The sequence below is a fragment of the Amborella trichopoda genome, chromosome 4 (genome assembly GCF_054954075.1).
Source record: "Amborella trichopoda isolate Santa Cruz 75 chromosome 4, AtrichopodaSantaCruz75HAP2 v2.0, whole genome shotgun sequence".
Classification (NCBI taxonomy): domain Eukaryota; kingdom Viridiplantae; phylum Streptophyta; class Magnoliopsida; order Amborellales; family Amborellaceae; genus Amborella; species Amborella trichopoda.
In genome coordinates, this window is record NC_142339.1 from 37,296,087 (window position 1) to 37,319,743 (window position 23,657).

Below are 23,657 nucleotides of genomic sequence, written 5' to 3' on the forward strand. Positions count from 1 at the left end.
ATCCCCAGAGTCAAATAACAAAGAACACAAAACAATAATAAAAATTAAAAACGATGAGAATCGGGCCACTCTGGGTGTCCAACAGGGCTGATTGCTATCCACTTTTCTCGATCTGGATTGACCAACCCACATATCCTCATCTAAATAAGCCGACTTTTGACTCCAATCTAAATCAGTAAATTTTAAAATTTGAAAAAAAAAACCTACTAAAATAGAATGTTTCGACATTGTAAAATCTTCAAATTGGTCATGTCGACCTTGAGATATGTGGAAACGAAAAAAGAATCAATTTCAAATCTTAAAAATAATACATCGTATATAGCACATTATCTAGACCGTCCATTTTCAAGTTCTTCAAATATTTACATTAGCTTTAAATTTCAGGGACGAAAATATATTTAGTCCATCATAAAATTCTCTTGCACAAAAACTGCATCTTTTAGTATAATTAGAGGGCACCACCTTACGTAGATTATTTAAAGTAGACGCTCATACAAGAAATTGAAATTTTAGTTTTTACCAAGACCAATGGACAGGTGCGCCTGCACCATGTGCGTCCACACGTAACCAATTAAACCTAACCTCCAAAATTCTCCAACTCCAAAATCTCAAAAAATTACCAAGAAAAGCACAAAGTGACGTGGTTTTCTCGAACCTAGTTTTAGAGAGAGAAAGTGGGCATGAGAGAGAAAGTAGGGCGTTATTTTAGTTGGGAATAAAGGTGAGGGTGGCTTCGGTCTTTATATCCAGGTGAAAGAGAAAGGCGCCGTTATCAACACTACACCAACAAACCCTAAAATGTTATTCTAATCCAAATATTTAAACCGTCAAATTGAAAGGTCGGCAAGTGTGAGCCACATTTATTTCCACCCTGCACAACAAAGTAGCCCCACCACCATGTGAGCTCCCGACGCTTCTAGACCACATGATGCCCGACCCCCGCCACGTGGCGGAACTCTCGTGGCTGCCCGTCGACAGTAGAAACGAAGCGACCAATGAGAGCTCAGCTTCTGATCGGATCTGATGCCCCCTTCAACACCACTAATTTCAGATACGAGCCACACGTCCCCCACTACTTTCTCTCTCCTTTCATTTTTTGATTTCCATGGACACGTGTTCGCCAAATACTCTCTCTCTCTCTCTCTCTAAATCCTCACCCTCTTCCCCCTCTGTCTCTTTCTCTCTCCACCTGCCTTTCTAGTCCCTTCTCTGCGTCTCTCTCTCTTTCTTGAGCCATGCATTCTCTTCCTTCCGAGATTCTCCCTTTATTTTTTGTAACTGTGGTTTGTTCTCTGACATCCGGAAGTGGCTAGGGTTTCGAGGTCTGAGGCGAGTATTTTGAGGCATCTGGTTAGGGTTTGTTGATCTCTTTGAAGGATCTTGTTCCTCGTTTGTGCTTTTTAGGGTTTCTTGCTGCTGAGGTTCGTTGTGGTTAGGGTTTCTGAGGCTCTGATCAGGTGGTTCTTAAGCTCTGTTTTGAGTTTTGGGCTTATTGATACTGTTGTCGGTGAAATTTGAAGCTTGTTACTGGGGGGATTTGAAGTTTCTGGTCTCTGGTTTGTGTTTCTTCACTGTGCCAATAGGCTGACGAAGCCTTTGTCGAGTCTGTTAGGTCGTTACGGCATCTGTACTTGGACTTTTTTGATGCGATTGCTTGATGAAGACTATGGAGCACGGCTAGGATTTTCGCCGTGTCTGTCTACTTTTTTTAGCCATGGTTGGTTCAGGTCAGAAGCTAGTTCTTGTGCGCACCCATAACGTCGGTTGAGGCGGCCTTTGTGAGATGTCGGATTGGGGCATGTATGAGCAGGTAGCTTGCTTCTCGTCCCAGGTAGTTTCATTTTTGAATTGATCGACACGGCTCTTTAGTTGAGAAGCTCGGTGCTGATTAAATTGGATTCTGTGATTGAATTCATCATTTCTATTCATTTTTAAGTTTTCTTGGTCCTATATGATAATTGATGCAATCTTATAGATTATTGAGCCTTTAGACTATGCTCTGCGAATCTGTGGTTGATGGGGATTTATGAGTCACAGGCTTTGTAGAAGATTGTTTTGAATGTTTTAGCGGTATATAGCAGCTTAAATGAAGTTGCTCATATGAATGACGAGGATTATTAACTTATTATGGCTTAATCAGCAACTGGTTATGTTTCCTGCCGTTTGTGGTTTTTTTTGCTCAGTTATTCACTTGGGGTGTCAGATCATTAGTCTTCGATTTGTAGGCTTTATTAAGGGATTGCATCTTCATATTAGCAGCAATAGCAGTCTTGTGTATTTTATCATCACTTAGGTTAGAGTCTATCTTATGAAATAGTTTGACATAGAAAACAGGGACAGGCTTGACATCTATAACTAATTGTTAAAGTTGGTAACAGTAGGTGGGATGTAAGGCTTGCCTTCTTGAATGGCCTTATTTATACCTCGTCACCTCTTAGACCCTACCTCCAATATAGTGGGTTACCCTCAATGACCACAATTTTTTGCCCTTAAATGGTGGGGAGAGTTCGGACGGTTATATGAATCCTAAACCTGGGGAGGATTTTTCTTTTGGTGGGCCAGTAATGGGAGTCAAGGCCGGGATGGGCTGTTGCAATGGTCAGCGCCCTAATGGTTCAAGGTCAGGCCCAATCCCAACCGTCAGATCATTTTCTATTAAAATTTTCAAAACTTGTCTTTCTAGAAAAATCATAACATGGATTTGTTTCTTTAATTCGACTGAAGCCAAAGTTGTTTTGGGTTTATTCACTCCCAAACTTTCTTAAAATGTGGATTAGATTTGAAGCAGGTTTTGGAGTTTTGATAGTAATACTTGCAAACAGTGTTTAGGAACTTGCCTCGAGCTTGGGACTCGGCCTTGGCCCTAGGCGAGTTACTTTGGTGAGTCTAGTCAGGCTCGCCCGAACCTGATCACTGTACGGGCCCCAAAGCCCTATAGCAATAAAAAAGTCAGAAAAAATGGAAAAAGGTACTGAAAGTTGAATAAGATCAAAAGCAGCCTTAAAAAATCCAAATAAGCTTGAAAAAGTATAGAAAAATGGATTTAGAAAAATTTGATTTATAGTAGGGGGCATTTTAGCAAATCCAAAAAAAAGGAAAGTATAAAAATAAGAATTATTGCAAAAAACGAAATCACCAATATTTGCCAAAGAATCCAATATACATATATGAAGATTTATACAACAATCGCATTTTGAAATTTTTTTTTTTTTTGCCATTTTTAATTTTTTTTTAATGCCTGGAGTTCTACATACAACTCAGGGCAATTTGCCATTACACATAGCGCAGCCTGAGTATCTCATCCGAGTCCGAGTGGGCTCAGCCGAATCCCTTAACACCGCTTGCAAAAAACAAGTTGTGAAGTTGTTTGCTTCCTTTTAGAGCTTCTTATTGTATGTTCCTTGCTTTGAAATTCTCATTCCAATATATATTGTTTGGAATAAGTTACGATACAATGATACTTCCTTGATGAAGACACCAGTCTCAATTGGAAGTAATTTGGGCGCCTTCTGGGCCATAGGACAAGAACACCTTTAGATGTAAGTTTTCTGCAAAATCAATTGATGTTGTATCTACCACCATGAATGACTCATTTTCCATAATTACACTTATGAATGACTCATTTTCCATAATTACACTTACATTAGTGGATGGAGACCAAGCAGGTTTTAAGTGGATACGGTTTTAAGTGGATACAGAATGGCTGAAATAGAAAGGTCTGAAGCTGTATGAGGTTTGAGAGTTGGGATGATGTTTTTGGGGGACACTAGTGGATGAAGAGGGTTCGGCCATGTTGAGGGTATAATGGAGTTGGTACCTCGCAGGGGCCCATTTACAAGAAGACTACACCAAAATGGTTCTATGGACATTTTGCACCCCAAATCTCGTGGAGGCAGGTACAGTAAAGAAGATCAGGATAGGGTGAACAATGTGTATCTACTTGGTTCTGACCAATGTGTGTACTTGGTTGTATCCAGTGGCATTGTATTCAATTCTGGGCATGGCTTCTGATCTATGCTACATGCCATTGAGCAGTTTCATTCCTGATTGAAGGCCTCCAATTATCATTAATTAAAAAGTGGTTTTTAGTGGAAGAAGTCAAGTAGATGAATGCTATTTCAAAATTTTACGAGAAAAGGCGTGGCTCGGTTATGATGGACCATCATTTTAGGTGATGGTTGGACTGATGAAAAGGGCCAACCCTATTGAAGTCTCAGTTGATTGTCTTATGAGTATTCTTGTTTTGATTGATGCAGCCTTCCATGTGAAGGATGATATTTACATTCTGGTTCATTAGTTTGGGTGATTGGATGGTTTATCATAGATAATATATAGAACTATGTTGGAGCTGTTAGGATATGTTTTGATGAGGAAGCACCCGCTTTTATTGTAGTCCACTCAGCAATGTGTTGATCTGATATTGGAGGACATGGGCAACAAAGATGTGTTTGATGGGTTTTAGTGAAAGTAATGAGAACATTGAGAAAGAGGCAAACTTGGTGAGGCTGTAGACCTAATAATTTGTGACTTTATTTTGACATTGCAAAATGTGCATAAGCGACAAAGAAACTTAATGGCTGTGCGCACTATAAAATTGGGTTTACAGTAAATTATCAAGGCACCAGAAAAGGGTTGGGGTGGGGTGGGGAGGGGGAGGGGTGTTTAGAAATAAAATATGCTCTAAGTAAATAAAATAACTTAAGAAATAAAGAAAAGACATTAAAGGTTGTAATCAATGACTATTTTGGCCTTCTGCAGTTCCTCTTGTAAACTTTTAAGCTTCTCTCTTATATAGATACTCGAGACCAGTATTCTGAGCTTTCATTAAAGGGCCTTCACAACAGAGGCCTTCTGTAATGAAGTCATCTGCACACTGGGTCATTACTTGAGAAACGGTGCTTTTACTATGGTGTTGTTCAGCTCTGTACACAATTTGCTTTTTCATGAAAATATCCTTTTGAATCATTAAAGACTTTGTTGTTATTTTGAGGTATTATTTTTATTATATATGATTTTTTAATCTTATATTTTAAATTGAAGAAGGATTTATTACATATTTGTTTCTTTTAAAGTAGAAACATTAAGAAACTAATTTGCACAAGATTTTAGAAGATCCGATGTCCTTTAACTATTGAAAAGAAACTCAGCGATTTTGATAAATGAAATCTAAATTACTTTTTTTTATTAAAATCAATTTTAGAAATTTTTAGAACACTTCATGTCCTTTGAATATTGAAATTAAAAAAATAATTAAATAGTCATACGAGTAAATGTAATTTTAAATAATAAAATACCATTAATTAAAAAGTGCTCCTTCCTTAGTCAACAGGCACCCTACCTTTAGTGATGGGCCTTTCTATGGGAGGCTTGCTTTTGATGTGACAATTTATTTTTGAATTTAGGCCTCATTAGAGGCGTTTTTTTGAAGTTTTCTCTTATACATGTACGTATACATACAAAATTGGATGTGCATAGATATAAGGAAAACGTTTATGTAAGGTTGCAACCTTCAAATGTAGAATTTAGGTGCACCTCCAAAATCCATCGGAAAATGTTATTTTAATGTTCAAAATCGCTCTAATTGATTATCTCGATATCGAGATGCATGAATATTAAAAAATAAAAAAATATTTTGAGTCCCAGAAGTAGTGCATCTTGTAACACATTATCTAGACCTCCATTTTATACATCTTCTTAATTGGAAGCATTTTTAGAGTTTAAAATTTTATAATTAGATATGAAAATAGATTTGCAGATAATTCGAAGAATTTTTTACACCAGAATTACATGTTATGATAAAATTTGGAGGTGCGCCTTAATTGGATTGTTTAAGGTTGCAACCTTATGCAAACGACACCCTAGATATAATGTAGGCTTGTATTATTTGTTGAGAAATCTTTTGGTCCTCTTGTAGGATTCCCTATCTCATTTTTTGGCCATTTTGGCCAGAGCTTGTGGAGATCTCTGGTGAAGCACATAGGTGATTGATGAAAACAATGTACCGCGACAAGTGGCCATTTGACAACAAAATATTGGCATAGACCACCATCGCCCCACCTTTGCTTCACATACTGGCTGGTCTTTGTGATGTTTGTTTTAGTTTATTCCCCAATTTTCAGTGATCGAGAAATGGAAGGTGGACATGTAACAAGAGATTTTATGAGAGTGTTGTTACGGTCCTCTTACTGGATAACCAAATGTTTTGCCTTAATTATTTGTACAAACATGTGCATTGGCATGGGATGTAGAGAGCATAATCGCTGGGAGGGCCACTCTTAAGTGGCGTTCGAGCTCTGGAATCGTGTTATGGTATTCCCAGAGTGGATTCGTGCTCCTAGGGCACTTTCGAGATTTGGAACATATTCTCCTTTATTGGGGGCTCATACTTGAAAATAAGGTGATTAAGAGGCATTACCTCATGTTTTCTATTCGTTTAAGGTACATGCAACCTAATAAGTAGAAACATTTTCCTTTAACATGTTTAATTACAGGGCCTATAATCCCCTATTAGTTGAGGATGCATGACACTTACACATAGGGAGTTGCAGGCCAATAAATGGGTATGCTGCTACCTGTTAAGTGGCTCTCTTTCTCCCTTGCACAGTGGTTCAAAAAACGCTAGGTGGCATCTAGGTGGCTGGGGGAGCGGGCGCCCAGAACCTGGGCGGCCTAGTAGAAAGAAAATTGCAGGCGCTCAGAACTTGGGTGGCCCAGTAGAAAGAAAAATGTTAGTCTAAGTGTCTAAGTCTAACATTATAATTATGTAACACATAATCCATAATCCATATGTCCATGAATGAGGAGAATTTAGATTGTCCATAATCCATTTTGCATACAATGCTAGAACCATACAAGCATACACACAACAGTTAGATAATAGAAAATAGAAACTAAACAAAAAATAAAAAAAAATATAAAGTCTAAGACTCAATAGTAAATACCAAGAGTCAAGCATCTTCATTTTTCATCATCATCATCATCATTAGAATGATTAGGGTAAGCCTCATCATATGCATTAGATTCGAGACCATTATCATTAGAGTCATCTTCCTCTTCAACGTAACACTCGTCCTCCTCTTCTTCTCCTCCCTCTTACTCTGTGCAGATGTGGCCTTAGGAGTCTTGGGTGCTCTATCTGATGCCTTTTCACCCTTTTCTTTCTTTTTGTGTTTCCCTGAACTCAAATATTGTATAATCTCCTCTCGGGTAGCCTCAAGAACATGTTTACAAGGGGCAACATCCTCTTAATATTGGTAAAGTTTTTCTTGAATAATTACACCTAATACGATTTTTGTCATTCGGATTCAGGTTATGACCATACTTCCAACCAGATCACCACTTCTAAAAGAACTTGGAGAAGATATTTTCATAGAATAAGGCTCATTTTCTTCTTTTTCTAGTTCTACTAAATTCATATATTGTCCAATCTCATCTCGAATAGCTTTAGGAACCTTTTTACAAGAAACAACATTCTCTTTAATATTGGCAAGGTGTGTCTTGAATCAGTTAATACCCCCATTGGTATCTTTTTCACAAAAATTATCTATATACAATTTTTATCGTTTGGTTTCACGTTATAACCATACTTCCAACCCGGATTACGTCTTCTAGCGGAACCAGAAATAGACTTATCCAAATGACAAGGATTTTGTTCCTATTTTTGTTTTACTAAACTCATATGTTGGTTAATCTTCTCTATGATAGCTTCAAGAACTTTTTTACAAGGGGCAACATTCTTCTTAATATCGACAAGATGTTTCTTAAACCGGTTTATACCCCCTTTTATACCCTTTTCACAATAATTGCACAATTTTTGTCATTCAGATTCGAGTTATATCCATATTCTCAACTCGAATCGCCACTTGAACTAGATCCTGAAGAAGACATCTCAAAATAATACAAGCAATCTAAAAAATAAAGTTTTACACTTACTTTGATTACTCGATCTCCAAACTTCCACCTCTAAGATGTTTTCTAGTGCTAAAATTTTTAAAAACACCCTCTAATCTAAAAACACTCCAAAACTAAATCTAATCTTAATGGGTGATGTTTGGATTCATTTACCGTAACTTTGAGAAACACTTCGATCCAATGAAAGTCACAAAATCTTAATTTTTTTTTTATGTTTTTCTATCTCTCTCTCGATCGAAAATGGGTTCTAGTCAGTTTAGATTTCAAATGAACTTAAAACCCACCTTTAAAAACAATTTTTTTTCACAAAAACCCAAAAAAGCCCTCAACAAGTTACATTTTCGCCCCTGGGCAGGGTGCAGGCCATGAGCGACCACCCAAGGCTGGGCGCTAGGCAGTGGCCGTACCGCCTAGGGACCGCCCTACTAATTTGGCTGCCTAGGCCTGAGCGATGTGCCTAGGCCTTCTGGATCGCCTAAGCGATGGGTGGTCCGTTTTTTAAATCATTGTCCTTGTATGTTAGTGACTCGGCCAGCAAACCCTTCCAATAGTTGATCTTGTTTGTAGCAAATTAATGCATTATGATAGTCTGAATTGGGAAACATACCTCAGTCAAATATATATTTCTATGGTATGTTGATTTACCTTTTCTTTGTATCTCATAGTTAGGAACAAAATATGGATGGTAGTATAATTTAATGAAAATTATAAATATGCTGAACTGGATTTCGCATGTGCTATTATAAGAAGCATTTTTTTATAAAAAAAAATCTGTGGTCTTAGTTTATGAAAAAATAAATTATATCCTAATAAAGTCAATGCCAAGGAAATTTGTTTTATAGAGGATATAGTGAAAAGAAATGGTGTTAGGCCATAATGGTAACTCAGCTTCTTTTTTTTTTGAGTAAGTCAGGTGCTGCCGTTAAGTGCATGTCAGTTGGTAGTGAGGCATTATCTCTTTTATATATATATTTTAAAATTCTTAGTAGGATGGTGTCGTTAAATGCTTGTCAACCACTTATGGGGTTCCTTCCCTCTCTAATATAGAAACGATTTAGGTACCTGTGCTTTCATATCTATCACTCATTTGTTCATCTGTCACTGGAAGTAGTGGACAACTGTGGACGACTATACAAATTATAGCTTACAGGTGTAAGGTATAAGGAAATTGATGTTTGCTATAGCTTAGGTGTGGATGCCACGTGGCTTCCATGTGATGCTACTTCTAAAATAAATTTATACATTCCAGTAAAGTTTGTTGCTATACTGTTCAAGACCTGTTCCACAAATCTTTGGAGTAAATTATGATTATACTTTTGCTACAAAAAGATATGGATCATTTTTGTACCTGAGAAATAGGAGGGAAAGTGTGTTGTATGGAACAATAAACATGTGGAACGTCATCCAAGCATAATTTGTACCATGTATTTAAAATTAGTTGCCTAGGGATCACACCCTTTTAAATTAGTTTTTTGTTAATGCAATGCTTAGTTGATCAGCATTTGAAAACTATCTTAGGTCCAGTGGTCTTTTTGTGACATTATTTGTTTAAGGGTATTTATATCTTCATATATCCCTCTTGGTCCCCATTCATCAGAGAGAAGTGAATAAAAAGGTTTTACGTGAACTATTATACCAAAAAGGACGTCTGGACTTCAATAATTGAGATAATATCGGTAAACAAGAACAATTAAGAATAAGTACTCCTTTTGGAAGATTTCGTTTCTTAGATCCAAGAAACTTTCGATCTAGTGTGAGATGAGATGAAGGGGAGAGCATAACACAAGATGAAGATGGAGATAGCAGAGAACACTATCGAGCATCTAGCATCAGGGGCTCAGAGGAATGTGGGAGATATAATGGTGTAACATTACTCTTTATCCAGTAGTTTATCTTCAAAGACAAAAATAGTAACATTAAAGAGTCACTATATGTATAACCTTTACCAAAAAGTGGGAGATATAATAGTGAATGATGGATTTTAAAATCACATATCTTGCTGAGATTTTAAAGGAAAACTACTAATAGAATTAACTCTAGGCTTCAAGATAGAATTTCCCTAATCATGCGTAGTGTTTCAAGAAATGCTATATGGCTGGCCTGGCGCCCAATGCCCTGCAATGCTATATGGCCGGCCTGGTGCCCAATGCCGAGGTGCTAGGCAAGAGGAGTCTAGAACCTCAGGCACCTTGAGGTAAAAAGTTGCATGTATTCTTCAAAAGCACATATATACAATTATTTTTGTTAATTTGGTATTTTTTTTGTATTCTACCGAACTCTTTTCCATGTAAATATGGTTGTATGAATGTTGAAACATGTTTAAAACTTCAATCCCTTGAAATTAGTGAAAAAGTAAACAAACATAAACATGTCCATGGTGTATTAACCGCCAACTATCCAATCCAAACTGACTATGGCACACTCATACAATCACAACTAGACAAGATGAAATAGCCCAAATGCCCAATACAAGAAAGGGTAAGCTTTTGGATGTTTCCTCAAACCTTATATTCTTTTTTTGATTAATAGGAATATCAAAATCAATCGATTTGGAATTCGATTTTTTTTTCACTTTGGGGATTTAGATTACTCCAACATTCATTTAAGAAAATTCGGTGGGTTCAAAATGACCCAAAAAAGCACTTAGGGGTCACATTAATTGCGAAAAAAGGGGCTTAGTACCTAGGCACCTGCCAAGGATTGGGCTCTGGGTGCCTGGGTAGTGCTTTGGGAGGGCCACCGAGGCCTAGGTGTGCACTCAAAGGACCTTATGGCACCTAAGTAGGCGCCTAGGCCCTTGCTGCCCCTCTCTTTGAACAATGTTACTGCTTGTTGGATAATAAAAGCTTTATATGGGATGATTGAAGCTGTCTAAGAAGGGTAACGACTTTAAACTCTGCCTTAACCCACCTCAAGCCCAAGTAAAGGGGGTGGGTTATGTTAGGTAGGCAGTCAACATAAAACTTTGCCAAAACTTCTCGTGATGATGATGGGGTGAATGAAGCTCTATGGGCTTCGTTTGACATGTTTCCATTAGCTTTGGTTGAAGAAGGTTTCATGGAAAATCATATTCACTGCTTCTCTTTGTTTATAAAGGTAGGTGAACTTTTTATTCCTTTATGTTGATGATATGATATGATTGTGAAAAAGTAAAAAGTAAGATTTCATGAGTTTGTTGAGAGGAATTTTGGATATCTCCAATACATTTCTTTATATTGCTCTATGCAAAATATCAGTTTGGTAAAACTTTGTACAGAAGTGATGTTCCCAGATATAGAAATGGCTTAGTAAGAGGGAGTGACAATGTGATACAACATGTGCCAAAATCCGGTGGATCCAGATATATGGTATCTGATGTTCTAATATATGTAGTACTCACATTATGATGCTGAGTCTATAGTATTGAGATATTATGAAGATAATCACACATGGCTTGTCTATTTTATATATATTGAGTCCCAATTAATGGTAGGGACAGACTTTAGGTTAGAGTTCTATCAAGGGAGATTCCATAAACCATCTCTTTAATCAAGACTTTATACTTAACCAAACTTAATATTAAATGTTTTGGATTTGCACACACATAGTTTCACCGTAATCCATAATCTTTAATACCCAAATTTTAGGGATTTTGGTTTACGGAAATTTTTTTTTTATAGATGGTGTGTTTAGAAATTAATTTTAGGGATCGTAACTGCAATAAAAGAAACGTGCATCTTGCTTGTTATGTTACTATCATACATTAACTAAAGGGAAAATATCTCATGAGACCCTATTTTTAACTTCTATATCTCATGAGACCCAAGAAATAAAAATATTACTTGTAAGTAGAAGTGATCCATCTTTTCTATCTTACAACTCCCTGGACCCCTGTGACCATAATTTTTTACCCTAAAAAAAAATAAAATGACACCATATCCTTTTCTTCTTTTCTTCTTTGTTAACCGTGAACCACCCTCTCTCTCTCTCTCTCTCAAAACTCCATCTCTCTCTTACTAAAACCAGAGGCAGCTCTCTCTCTTGCGAAAACCCGAGACAGCTTTCTCTCTCTCTTGCGAGCCGAGGCAGCTCTCTCTCTCGAGACTTGACTTTACAAGCGTTGACCTCTAAGAGATTCAAAGCTCTTTGTCTCTCTCTTCTGCAACCAATAAGGTCTTCATTTTGGTACGAATCTTGCATCTTTTGTATGCAATTAGGGTTTATTTGTAAAAAGGGTTTCTTTTCCCATTGTACAAATCTTGGATTGATTCTCTGGTCACTTGCAAAGATGCAGCAGGACACCATTTCAGCTCTGAAATATTTTTTGAGCTTTGAGGAAATTATTGTTTCCTTTCAATGAAGGACTTTTAGAGCTCTGCAACTATTGTAGAAGCTCGATTCTAGTTGGGGTGAAGAAATTTTTGGGTTGAGACTTTTAAGTAGAGCTCCCTTTCAGCTTGGTACTTTTCTTCATATGGTTTCTTCTCCTTTGAACTCAAATCCTTCCACTGCGCTCCCAAAATGTTGCTTATCTCCTTGAACTCTGCTTTAGGATTCTCACTTTTAATCTGATTCGAGTGCTCTTGACACCACAAAATATATGGGGGATTTGGTTGCTTCTCTTTCTCCTTTGTCGGATGAGCCTGCACAATAGGAAGGCTCAGATTAGGCTTAAACTCTTTCAGCTTCTGCAACTTCTTGATCTCAGACTCTAGCTTCTTTTGTGCCTTCCCCCTATTCTCTATCTCCTCCGCCTTCCGCTTCAAAAGCTCATCCTTCTCCTTCAGTATCTCATCTGCCTTCTCCTTCTCAAGTCTCATCTTTTTGAGCTTTTCCCTCACTTCCTTCAACTCCTCTTCCACTGATTTATCTTTACTTTTCTTCTTATTTGGCTGAGACCTTGGGAGCCATTGACAAACGGACAAGGTTCTCCTTCTCCGATTCTACAAATGAACAGTCTCTCTCTTTCTCTCTCTTGCTATGGCGACGGTTGTTGCAGAAGCTGAACCAGTCCGGCAAAGAAGTCGAGGAAGCCACTCAAGTCGAAGAATGAGAATGATACCCTTTTGCTCAAGTCTCCTGGCTTGTGAAAAAAATCTTGCTTTGATTCCTTGGGGTTGTAAGAGAGAGACGGTGATGAGAGAGAGAAAGAGGGTGGGTCACGTTAACAGAGAAGAAAAGAAGAAAAGGGTAGGGTGTCATTTTAATTTGTTTTAGGGTAAAAAAATTTATAGTCAAGGGATCCAGGGGATTGTAAGATAGAAAAGATGGACCCTTTTTGCTTACAAGTAATATTTTCATTTCTTGGGTATCATGAGATATAGAAGTTAAAAATAGGGGATAGTGGGATAATTTCCCTTAACTATGTGTACATTGCATTTTCTGGATATATTTTTAAATATTCATAGTATTTCTCAGAAATGACTCTTATGTATTTTAATCACATCCTAATCTTACATTTGTATCATGTTTTATTTACAATTATCCTATATGTATCCGGTATCACTATTGGTATCATATTGTGTTGATATCAGTAATAGCATATTGATGTATCTGGGTGTGCAAGGTACAAACAAAAATCTTCATTGGAATTACTTGAAGACATTGATTTATTATATTACGACCTCACTCTCATGGAGGTAAGTCCTAAGCTAAAAGGGGACTTAAGTTCCAAAAGTCCCTGGCTATAGAATTCTTTTACGCTTTGTTTGTAGGCTATAATACACGATCTCTACCATACACAGTCCATGCAGTCAGCATAGTTGTTATTGTCACAATGTTTTCAGAGTGCCACATTCCGTGACTGCTAAGAAGTTCTTTACGTATATTAGAAATTTGGAAGGCAATTTATTTAGGTTTTCATCATGTTTCTCAAAGGCAAGCCCCAAAGTTGTAGAATTTCCATTGCAATGATTTTATCTTGCATATTGAAGTAGTGACCAGTACAAGATTGTGGCCAGTTCAAGCAGTAAGGTTAAATATGCTTCCAATAAGTTATTTAGGTCATTTCAAGGATTTTTATTTTGCATGTTAAAGTAGTAACCAGTAGGAGATTGTGGCCAGGTCAAGTACCAGGGCCAAATATACATGTAAATCATTGTATTATATAATATATATTGTGATTTAGTTAAATAGTTATGCACTGAGTTGTCACAATCGGAGTGCAATATCCATTTACCATCTAGTATTGCCTAGGAAGACAAAACACGTGGTCATTTTGGAATCAAGTATGTACGTATATTGTATCCACTTGTGCAATGTTCATCATGGAGAAGCAGTACAAATGTTGCTCATTCATATTAGTCCCTAAATGAACCCGAGGTTTCTAGTGATTGCCAAGGAATGTCTCAACTTCTAATGACAGGAGAAATGTCGATGCATCATGACCCATGATCAAAGATTTTTGAACCAGAAAAACCATTTAATTATTTTGTTTTGTGCTACTCAAAAGACTAGGCTTTAATGTGATGGGAGTTATCTGAGACTACCCGATAGAATAGATTATGGAAGGAGTCGTCACCAGTTTAGTTATAGGTTTCATTTTTAGAAATTTTTCAGGTGCTCATTATCTTGTGTTCGGTTGTTGTTATTGTTACTTTTCTTACTCAAATTTTAAGGGAATTGCTAGCACATGAAAGGCTTTTGGCTATTGTTTCTTCATTCTTTTTCTTTACTCCAACATTTGATAAATGATGTTTTAAATTTAGGCACTTTGATGAATATGATCTTTATTGTTCTAGGTGAACAATATATTTTTAACTACAGTTAAATGTCCTAAGCTAACTGATCTCAGAAATCCCCAGCTTGAAGATATTGTTTGGGACGAGTTGAGTGAGAGTGGTGACCACATAGTGCCTCAGCCAGGTGGAGAACAAAAGCCTGCTTCCCTTCTTCAAGGAGATTCTCATAGGAAGTTTTGTGAGGCAGTGAATGTTGTTGAAAGAGTTGTTGACAGCAAGACATCTGGATCCCAGAATGATTCCAATGGAAAGGAGGAGTATGATATGCACTCAAAGGGTGGTCAACCCACGCCACTGCTGGAAACTGGGTCATGGTCCAATATGGATGCTGATGAATTTGCCGCTGCATACTATTCAGAATGTGCAGATAAAGCAGGCGTTGCTTCTTGGGAAAGCAAAATTTCAGACAATGGCTGTGAAAACAATAATGCAGAGCGAGCAGGCAGTGATGTGATGTCAGATTTCTGTGTGGATGGTCCTATGCTTGGGAATAGAGATAGTGCAACTGAGAGTAACTTATGTGACTTCTTATTTATTGATCTTTCTCCACCAGAGAGCGATCTTGAGATTTTTGGAAATGAGCATGATGACAAGAATAATAGCAACCTCATGGATTATGGATGGCCCAGTATTGGGAACTTTGAAGATATTGACAGAATTTTCAGGTACTGCCTGCCTCAAGAAAGATCCAATTTGGATCTTTTGATAACATCAGAGAGAGAGAGAGAGAGAGAGAGAGAGAGAGATGCATTTTATGTTGTTTGGTGGCATGTATCCATGTGTTTATTGGGATCATTACGGTTTTCGGTTTCCTCCCATTCTGAGATTCTTTTATTCATATGCAAATTAGTTGTCTCTTATAATTGTTATACTATGTGTTGCAATTCTGCAGAACATGTGATTCCACATATGGTCAAGGGAGTTCTGGTAATGGAGATGAACTATTGTGGGCCCCTTCGTCTCCATGTCCAATTGATTGCCCTGGAGAGGTTTCGAAATCAGGCTTGGGGTCTCCTTCAGGTTCTAGTGCTCTGAAGCGAAAATCAGAACAATATGAGGCCGGCATGGAGTTCATGCCTTGTGAAAATCCTCCATGTGATTCTGATAAAAAAGCCAACTCTTGCATTCTGCAGACATCGGATTGGAACTCAGGGGCAGATGGATCTTTAAACTCTTTCGGCATTAATGTTAGTCATCAAGATGGAGATGCTCAAAGTAAAGAAACATCTATGTCGAAAGATCAGACAAGCAAGATTAGGGGCGAGGTCGGTCACTTTAGTTTGTATCTTTTTAATAATATGAATTTACTTTCCCCAAGAAACATATAATATAAATTTCTTATGACTATAGCATATGGTTGTCTTCTTGCAGCTGCATGAGTCTAATGGAAGGAAAGAAGAGAAAGTAGAATCCCAATCTCAGGTTCATAAAGAGAAGGGTTGTTTGAGGAACACTGATATGGTAATAACCATGGTTCATTAATAGAAGAAATGCGCCAAAACATATTAAGTTGGGATATCATTACTGGCAGCTCATATTTAAGTCTAAGCTTTTAATGACTAATATACCAATCTGTCATGCACATTCCAAAGTCCATTTTCTTTGACATATTTGTTACTTTGATTGCTCTCTTGTTGGCCTCTTTTCTTTGTTGTTCTGGCAAATTATTAATTTTAATAGCAAAAGAAAAAGAAAAATGGCTTATTGCTAATGAGAATTTGTGCTTGGGTATTGTCCAGGAAATGTACAGTGCTCAATTCTTGACAAATTTCTTGCTTCAAAACTAAATTCTTTTCTCAGAATCATAATATATCCTTGTCACAGGCTAACATGCAAAAGAAGCAATCCAAGAACAGAAAGCAACTAGATGGAAAAAGCAAAGATCAAACCCTGGAACATCCAAGCAGTAATCCTTTAAATGTGAATGGGTCTGTGCAACAGTTCATGAGCTTAAGGCCAGCTACATCTGCTCCATCAGCCATGCAAGTTTTTCCTTCTCCACTCCTTTCCCAGCAAAAGCAATACTGGGGTCCTGATTCCTTCCGATACCTGCAGACGAACATTCCATACATGCATGTAGGGTATGGTTATCCTCCGAATCAAATTCCAGTGATGCCAACCATGCCAAATATTAAGTCTCATAACCAGGGTCAACCGGTCGTTGCTGGTTATAAGTTCTCAATAGATTCTAATAATTCTCAAACCGTGAAGAGAACCATGGAATCTGCTGCTCGTCCTTTATTTATGACCCCACAAGAAAAGATAGAAAAATTGCGGAGACGCCAGCAAATAAGAGCCACATTAGCAGTTGATAACCAATCACAACAGCAATTGTGTCAAAGTTCTTGTGATCGCCCTTCAGTTCAGAAACAATCACAAGAAACTCAGAGTTCTGAGGAGATTGAAGTTAAAAGAGAAGTAGAAGACAAGAGCACGGATTTTTCAGCGGTTGAGATGGATTCAACTACTCATGATCGCTCTTGTATGAGTTCTATGTCATCTGATGAAATTTCCTTGGAAGAAACAAGTTTCCGCCAGCTTCAGGATGTAATGTCACAGGTTAAGTTATTATGGATTTGGAATCTTTTGACATTTTTTTTCCTTTAGATGTGAAATCTCTAGTAATTGACGGCAAAATCTATAAATTTGTGAAAATTCATCACTAATTTGTGCACAATTGAATTTGAGTAATACACATAGTAGTTCTGTAATGTCACAGGTTAAGTCATTATGAATTTGGAATCTTTTGACATTTTTTTTCCTTTACATGTGAAAACTCTAGTAATTGACCGCAAAATCTATAAACACTAATTTGTGCAAATTCATCACTAATTTGTGCACAATTGAATTTGAATAATACATATAGTAGTTCCTGATTACTAAGTAAAAGCTCCAGTTGTATTTTTCTTTAGAAAACTTGTGATGCCTTTTACTGTTCTTTTTAGTCCATGCCTATTTTGCCTTTGGACTAATTTTCCAAACACGGAATAGCTTGAAAGACCTAAATATATCTAATGAAGTCTGCAATGTTTTATATTTTACATTCATGTCCTACTTTTTAAGAACATGTTTAGTGTTTCAAACTTTATCTTTATTTCTAGACAACAAATGGAGATCAAATATTGTGTCTGTACTTCTCATCATGCATCTGTAAATCTGTACAAGTCTTAGACATATTTGGTCATTTTATGCATTTAAAAAATATTTTTTTATGAGAAGTATGGGTACCCAAAATTCGCATTTAATTTGATGTACAGGAAAAGCATTAAAATTTAAATATGATACATGTTCTAAAAAATTGGGACATGAACGTAAAATACGGAATATGTAGTAGGGGTGGCCATGGACCCGACCAGATTCGGGACCCGATGGGTAGACCCGACCTCGGGTCTGGGTATGGATCCAATGTTGGACCCGACAGGTTGGGTCAGGGTCAAAAACTTGGACCCGAACTCTATTTGGGTCCGGGTCCAGCCGGACCCAGCCCGTACCCATAAACCGTTGGAGATAAAATACTTTACTTTAAGCCTATTTGTTTGGGTGTATTAAGGATTGTATACAATAAGAACTTGTAGTTATCTTTAGCTATTAAACAACAAATCAGAGGGTTTGAAATCTAATGGCGGGTGATTGTGACCTTGTTGTCGATAATATGGGTATTTGATAGTAAAAAAAAAAGGACAAAAAAAAAAGAAAAAAAAAAACTCGGGTGGCAATGGACCCGACCAGACCCAGGACCTGTGTAGTTATCTTTAGCTATTAAACAACAAATCAGAGGGCTTGAAATCTAATGGCTGGTGATTGTGACATTGTTGCCTATAATATGGGTATTCGATAGTAAAAAAAAAAAGACAAAAAAAAAAAGAAAAAAAAAACTCATAGTTATAGAGTGGTAATGGACCCGACTAGACCCAGGACTTGACGGGTAGACCCCGGACCTGACGGGTAGACCCGGGGCCTGATGGGTAGACTCGGGACCTGACGGATAGACCCGGGACCTGACAGGTAGGCCCGGGACCCGAAGGAACCTGGACCCGATATTTAGACAATTTTTTAATTCTGCAAAATAATAGGAATATTTATGACAAATTTCCCTTATTTAAATATTATGAATAGAAATAGTGGGCTCCACTTTTTGACTAATCTTATCCTATTTTTTGTACATTGGATTTCTTTATTTTATTTTATTCTATTTGACGAGGGCGGGGGGGGTGGGGTATTAGAGCAAGGGCAAATCTGGCTGAGAGTGGAAAGAAAAGAGTCACCAAACTTTCCAATTATTCGAAATATGATTTTTTTAAGTCAAATTACACTTGCTTAATCTTCTGCTTGTAAATTTCCCTTATTTAAAAGAATTGCATCAGATAAGTTACACACTTTATTTGTTTCAGTTGGATCTAAAAACAAAGCTCTGCATACGGGATGGTTTGTACCGGCTGGCTAGGAGTGCAGTTCAGAGGCATCATATCAATGACACAAGCAGCAGCAGTAAAAAAGGACTTCCCTTTTCAGAAGAATTTAGTACACATGATGAGTTGAAGTTTAGCAGGTAGAGACTATAATGGAATCTTACATCACTAACCAGTTTGCTTGCATTGAAATATTGTGTGTCAAAATTTTGAGCCTTTTGGTACTTAGACGTACTTATCCTATGTCGCAATCTTGAATACGCTCACGACACTTTTAGATGGTCAATATCAATTTAACTGAACCTTCTGTTTTAGTAATCATGGATGTAGATTTCTCAGACATCTCTATGTACTTGCTGTTAATCCATATGATTGAGGCTTCCTAGTCATTCATACAAGGTGTCAGGTAGTCAAATATTTCTTCCATAAAAACAAAACAGAAAAAAAGGAAAACTAGAGGGCCTTGGGAGTAATGGAGCCAGTTATATTATTTATACTAACACAAGGAAATATTTGATATATTCTATATGTTAGTCTTTAAGACGAACATTAGACACAAGAGACATGTGCACAAAAATAACATGGCAAACGGCTACATAAAATTTTCTCTTAACCACATATTTTTACCTTCTTTGATAAGTTACCTTCTTTCAACTTCCTCTCAAGTTGGAGAAATATTAATTCTTTACTTGTTTGTCAAGAAACAAAGGAAGTTATGTTTTTACGGATATTTCTAATGTGAGCCCTGGATTTCATTTTGAATAAATGCTTTTGCTATCGTGAATAATTAAAGGGCCGTAACCTGGTGCTAGTCCTGCCTACGCAGGCTCCCGGGAGGGGTGAGATGGAAATGGTCCTAACTTTTAGCTTTTTATGCACAAAGTGGTCGCTCTCAGGACTCGAACCCGCGCTCTTGCGCTGGCTACCGAGCCTTTTACCATCACACGAAGTGCTGTCGTGAATAATTATTGTTCATAAAGTGGCAATGACTGGTTTCTCATAAATCACTTGCGGATGAGTTTATGCACTAGAAACTGATACTCCATGTTGAATAGTAATAAACATAGCCCTCTATTTCTGATGCTTTTTTGGTGCTTCTGGTATCCTACTCCATTTCATGCTCAAACTGAGTTATTATAATGCTTCTAATCCCCCCCTCTTTTCTTTTCTTTTTTTCCTGGTGATATTATCCCAATTTCCTTCCATCACTGAAGGTATGTTTGTTATCTTCAACTTGTTATATTCAGCTTTTTCCAGAATTGCAACAAAAGCTTTTTCTCTAGACCCAGTACTTCTGTTCGTTTAGACCAGTGGTTTGTTTTCTATAATAAATTATTGTATGGGATAAGAGAGATGAAAACAATCCCAGAATTTCATTTCCTGTATCTTAAGAAATGATAAAGCTGACTTAGCAAAGGGGGGAAAAAAAAAGGAAAAAGAAAATTATAACTTGACACATATCTTTCCTTCTTCACCAAACATCCTTCTGTGGTCCCCTCCGGTTAAACAGGTTTGACTGGTTTCTTGTTATGGGAGTGTCGGTGAGCCAGTACCCTAGGCTAACCTACTAGCTCTTACAAAGCCCTCTTTAGACCAACCCCCCATCTTACTTTTTCTGACTCCCTTGACCAGATGGGGCCCATATCCCTTCAGTTTAGGAAACATGGGGTAGGAGCGCTGAGGCTCAAGGTTCTCATCAATGCTAGGTGGAGTGATTCTTTCTCACAAGGTTTGGGGGGTTTCTGTGTTGGGGAGAAACTTCAAGATGTTAAACAAATTTAGGACTTGACAGCATGCGATGTTTAGGGACCTGAAGTCTGCTCCTGTCTGACCCCGTGATGCATAGGTCTTTGTTTGTTCATACCTTATTTTACAGAGAAGCACATGCTTCCCCTTTCAGTGTTATCATCCACATTGCACAAATAAGCATGCACACACGCAAGCACATTGAGTGCACACAATTACATAGAAAATCCTGAGCATTAGTCAGGCACCAGTCTAGATCGTCTTCTGTTGTTGACTTTTGAACCCTTGATTCCTACTGACGATCATCGTAGATGGATGTTTGAGCATCTGTTAAATAATTAATGTCCTTTATGAAATGCACTTCCTGAAAGATATCAAGTAAACTGTTGAAAGATTCCTCAGTATCTTGAATGACATGAACTATTGAATTTTTTATTCACCTGTTGACGGTAAAGAAGTGCATTTTGAGGATGTTAGTGGTGCTAAACTTTTCCTTTCTTCTGGGATCTTAATGTAGAGCACTAGCCTTATTAATTGTAGCATTTGGGTAGCCTATGAGTCTTGCATTGCTCGTGGATATGCTGACATTAAATGATGCAAATTGTTCAATTATTTCTGCATGACTAACTGTTCTGGTAGTTGCATCAACTGCCAGAAGACTTTAGCAGATGGTAGAACTTCATTTAAGTTATCTACTAATACTGCAGATGGTAGAACTTTAATTATCTACTGATACTGACTTTCACACAATTGATGGTGGACACCTTATCATTCAAAATTGCATAGTTGGGAAGGTCAAGAGTATAGTTCAGCTGTCCCTTCTCTGGACAGCTTTGGACGGACGGCTCGTCTGTTATAACCTTGCCATGATACTTGGGCATGGATACTGGCATGGAGATGGACATGAGAAGTGGAGATATGACTCAGCCTTTCCTGAAATCTCGGTCAAGCATATAATGGTTGAAACCATATGTCAAGATATAATAGGAAGGTGATAAATATCAATTTAAAAGGCTTATATATCATCCTTGATATGACCTAGGTGATTTGGTAGACGATAAGCGTTATTATAATATTATTTAGACATTATCAATGTAGTAAGTTCCTAGGCAAGGTAGTGTCTTAAAATTTTGATGAACTATGAAGTAACAAGCAGAATACGTCCAAAACCTATCCACTGTTTCATGTACCAATACCGATATCGGCTATGATAGATTGGCAAATAGAGCACTATTTGTGCTGCATTGTAACCTTACATTACGTTTTGTGTCTCTTTGTCACCTCGTGTTGGTGAAAGAGGGTGAAAGAGCTCTTTCACAGCACTCGACATTGAGTAGCATGCTTGGTAAGGGCGATGGAGCTCTTCTAGACATTGAGGTATCAAATCCCATGTCAAACCCCGTATTCCAGCACGCTCCATTTTTTAATACAATAAGACGGCTCATTTTTTTATTTTTAATAAAATAAAAAACATCTACTTTTTATAAAAAATTGGGATTATGTCTGCGGGATTCGAACCTTATACAGGAGACTTCTGGGATGTGTATAACAGCCAAAACGCCAACTCGACCACATATGATAAAAAAAAAGATATACAACATATAGATAAAATCAGTACATGGTACTTGGCCTCGTCCATAGGCCGAGGCCGAGTAACTCGGCCGAGTCCGAGTCTTCTTGGCCTAGTACAAAAACAGTGATCTTCATCTTTCGGCAGTACATTGCTCAGCACTATCTGATTATTATTGAAACTTGCAATTGGTAAACACACTCATCTTGACTCTTCACATGCTTTGTGTGGCCCAACCTCCGGCTGAGAAAACCTTATGAAAATGCTGCAATCAAGAGAGTAAACATGGGAGAAGATCCTTGTAACCTCATCCAAATTACAGAGGACACACACAAATGCACTAAATCAGAGCATGCATGTGTGAGTGTGTGTGTTGTTTAAGTACTTAAATATAGTAGGGCTTTCCTCTGTTTAACTTCTATAGCAGATTGCCAGTTGAGTAACAGCTTTTGAGGTGTCATATTGCAGGTCTGCAGGATTAATTGACATGGAGACTGAAACAAATCCCATAGATAGGTCTATTGCTTTTTTACTTTTCCACAGGGCCTCGGATCCATTCAAAAGGTCTAATAGTGATACATTGCCACTTGAGTCACACATTTTAGTGAACCTTAGTAAGTTATCATTGCCACCAAACCCTGAGCTCAACCCTATTCAGGCCACCCCTCCATCTCCTATTGATATGGAACTCAAAGAACAGAAGCTGCATTGCAATACCACCCAACCTCTTACCTCTGATCAACAGGTTTGTCTAAAAGATCCTATCAAGACCAAAGAGGAGCATGACCAGATGCATTGATAGTAATGTCTTATCAGCCATGAGGTTTGGTAAGTTTTCCATACAAAACTTCTTTCCTCCTGGTACCTGTTTTCAAGCTGTCCAAGGAGGTCTCTGATTTGATGTGATTTTCAGAGGTGCTGACTGCCTGGCAAGAAGCTATTTAAGATGTAAGCTTGTTGATTCTAATGGCACACAAAGTTGTGCAGTTTGTATCATAGTATGAGATCCATTTTAGAGTGCCCCTAAACATGCGCAGGAAATTGCACTAGTGATGGCAAAAGGTGGTGTAGGCTTTTTCCTTTTTGAGCTGTCATTTGGCTGCATTTTATGTTAAACATTGTTGTTTGTAATTATGTGGTGCATCTTCTTTCGCTTTGAGCAGTAATGTAAGCATGATGGAAGGAGCTTGAAACGAGCTCATAGAATACTCTTAATTTTTCTAGTCCAGCTTTGGAGTTGAGACTTATTTTCTTGAGATTGTACCCTTAATTGGCATTTTATTTAGAAAGTGTGCTTTTGAA

The 23,657-nt window shown here is 37.6% G+C and overlaps 1 protein-coding gene across 6 annotated transcripts; it reads left to right on the top strand.

Annotated features, from left to right (window-relative positions):
• The first annotated feature begins 1,105 nt into the window (after positions 1–1,105).
• LOC18423836 (protein LNK1) lies at positions 1,106–23,657 on the top strand. 6 transcript variants are annotated; one of them, XM_020675479.2, is made up of 7 exons: positions 1,106–1,831; positions 14,694–15,295; positions 15,523–15,895; positions 16,002–16,091; positions 16,455–17,189; positions 19,022–19,179; positions 22,824–23,657. In XM_020675479.2, the coding sequence occupies exons 1-7, from the start codon at positions 1,784–1,786 to the stop codon at positions 23,152–23,154; spliced, it is 2,337 nt and encodes a 778-aa protein (XP_020531138.2). In that variant the 5' UTR covers positions 1,106–1,783; the 3' UTR covers positions 23,155–23,657. The 6 variants fall into 6 exon arrangements, with proteins under 6 accessions (XP_020531138.2, XP_088721251.1, XP_020531130.2 ...); XM_088865125.1 differs by having other exon boundaries at positions 16,455–17,177; XM_020675471.2 differs by having other exon boundaries at positions 1,106–1,810; positions 14,631–15,295.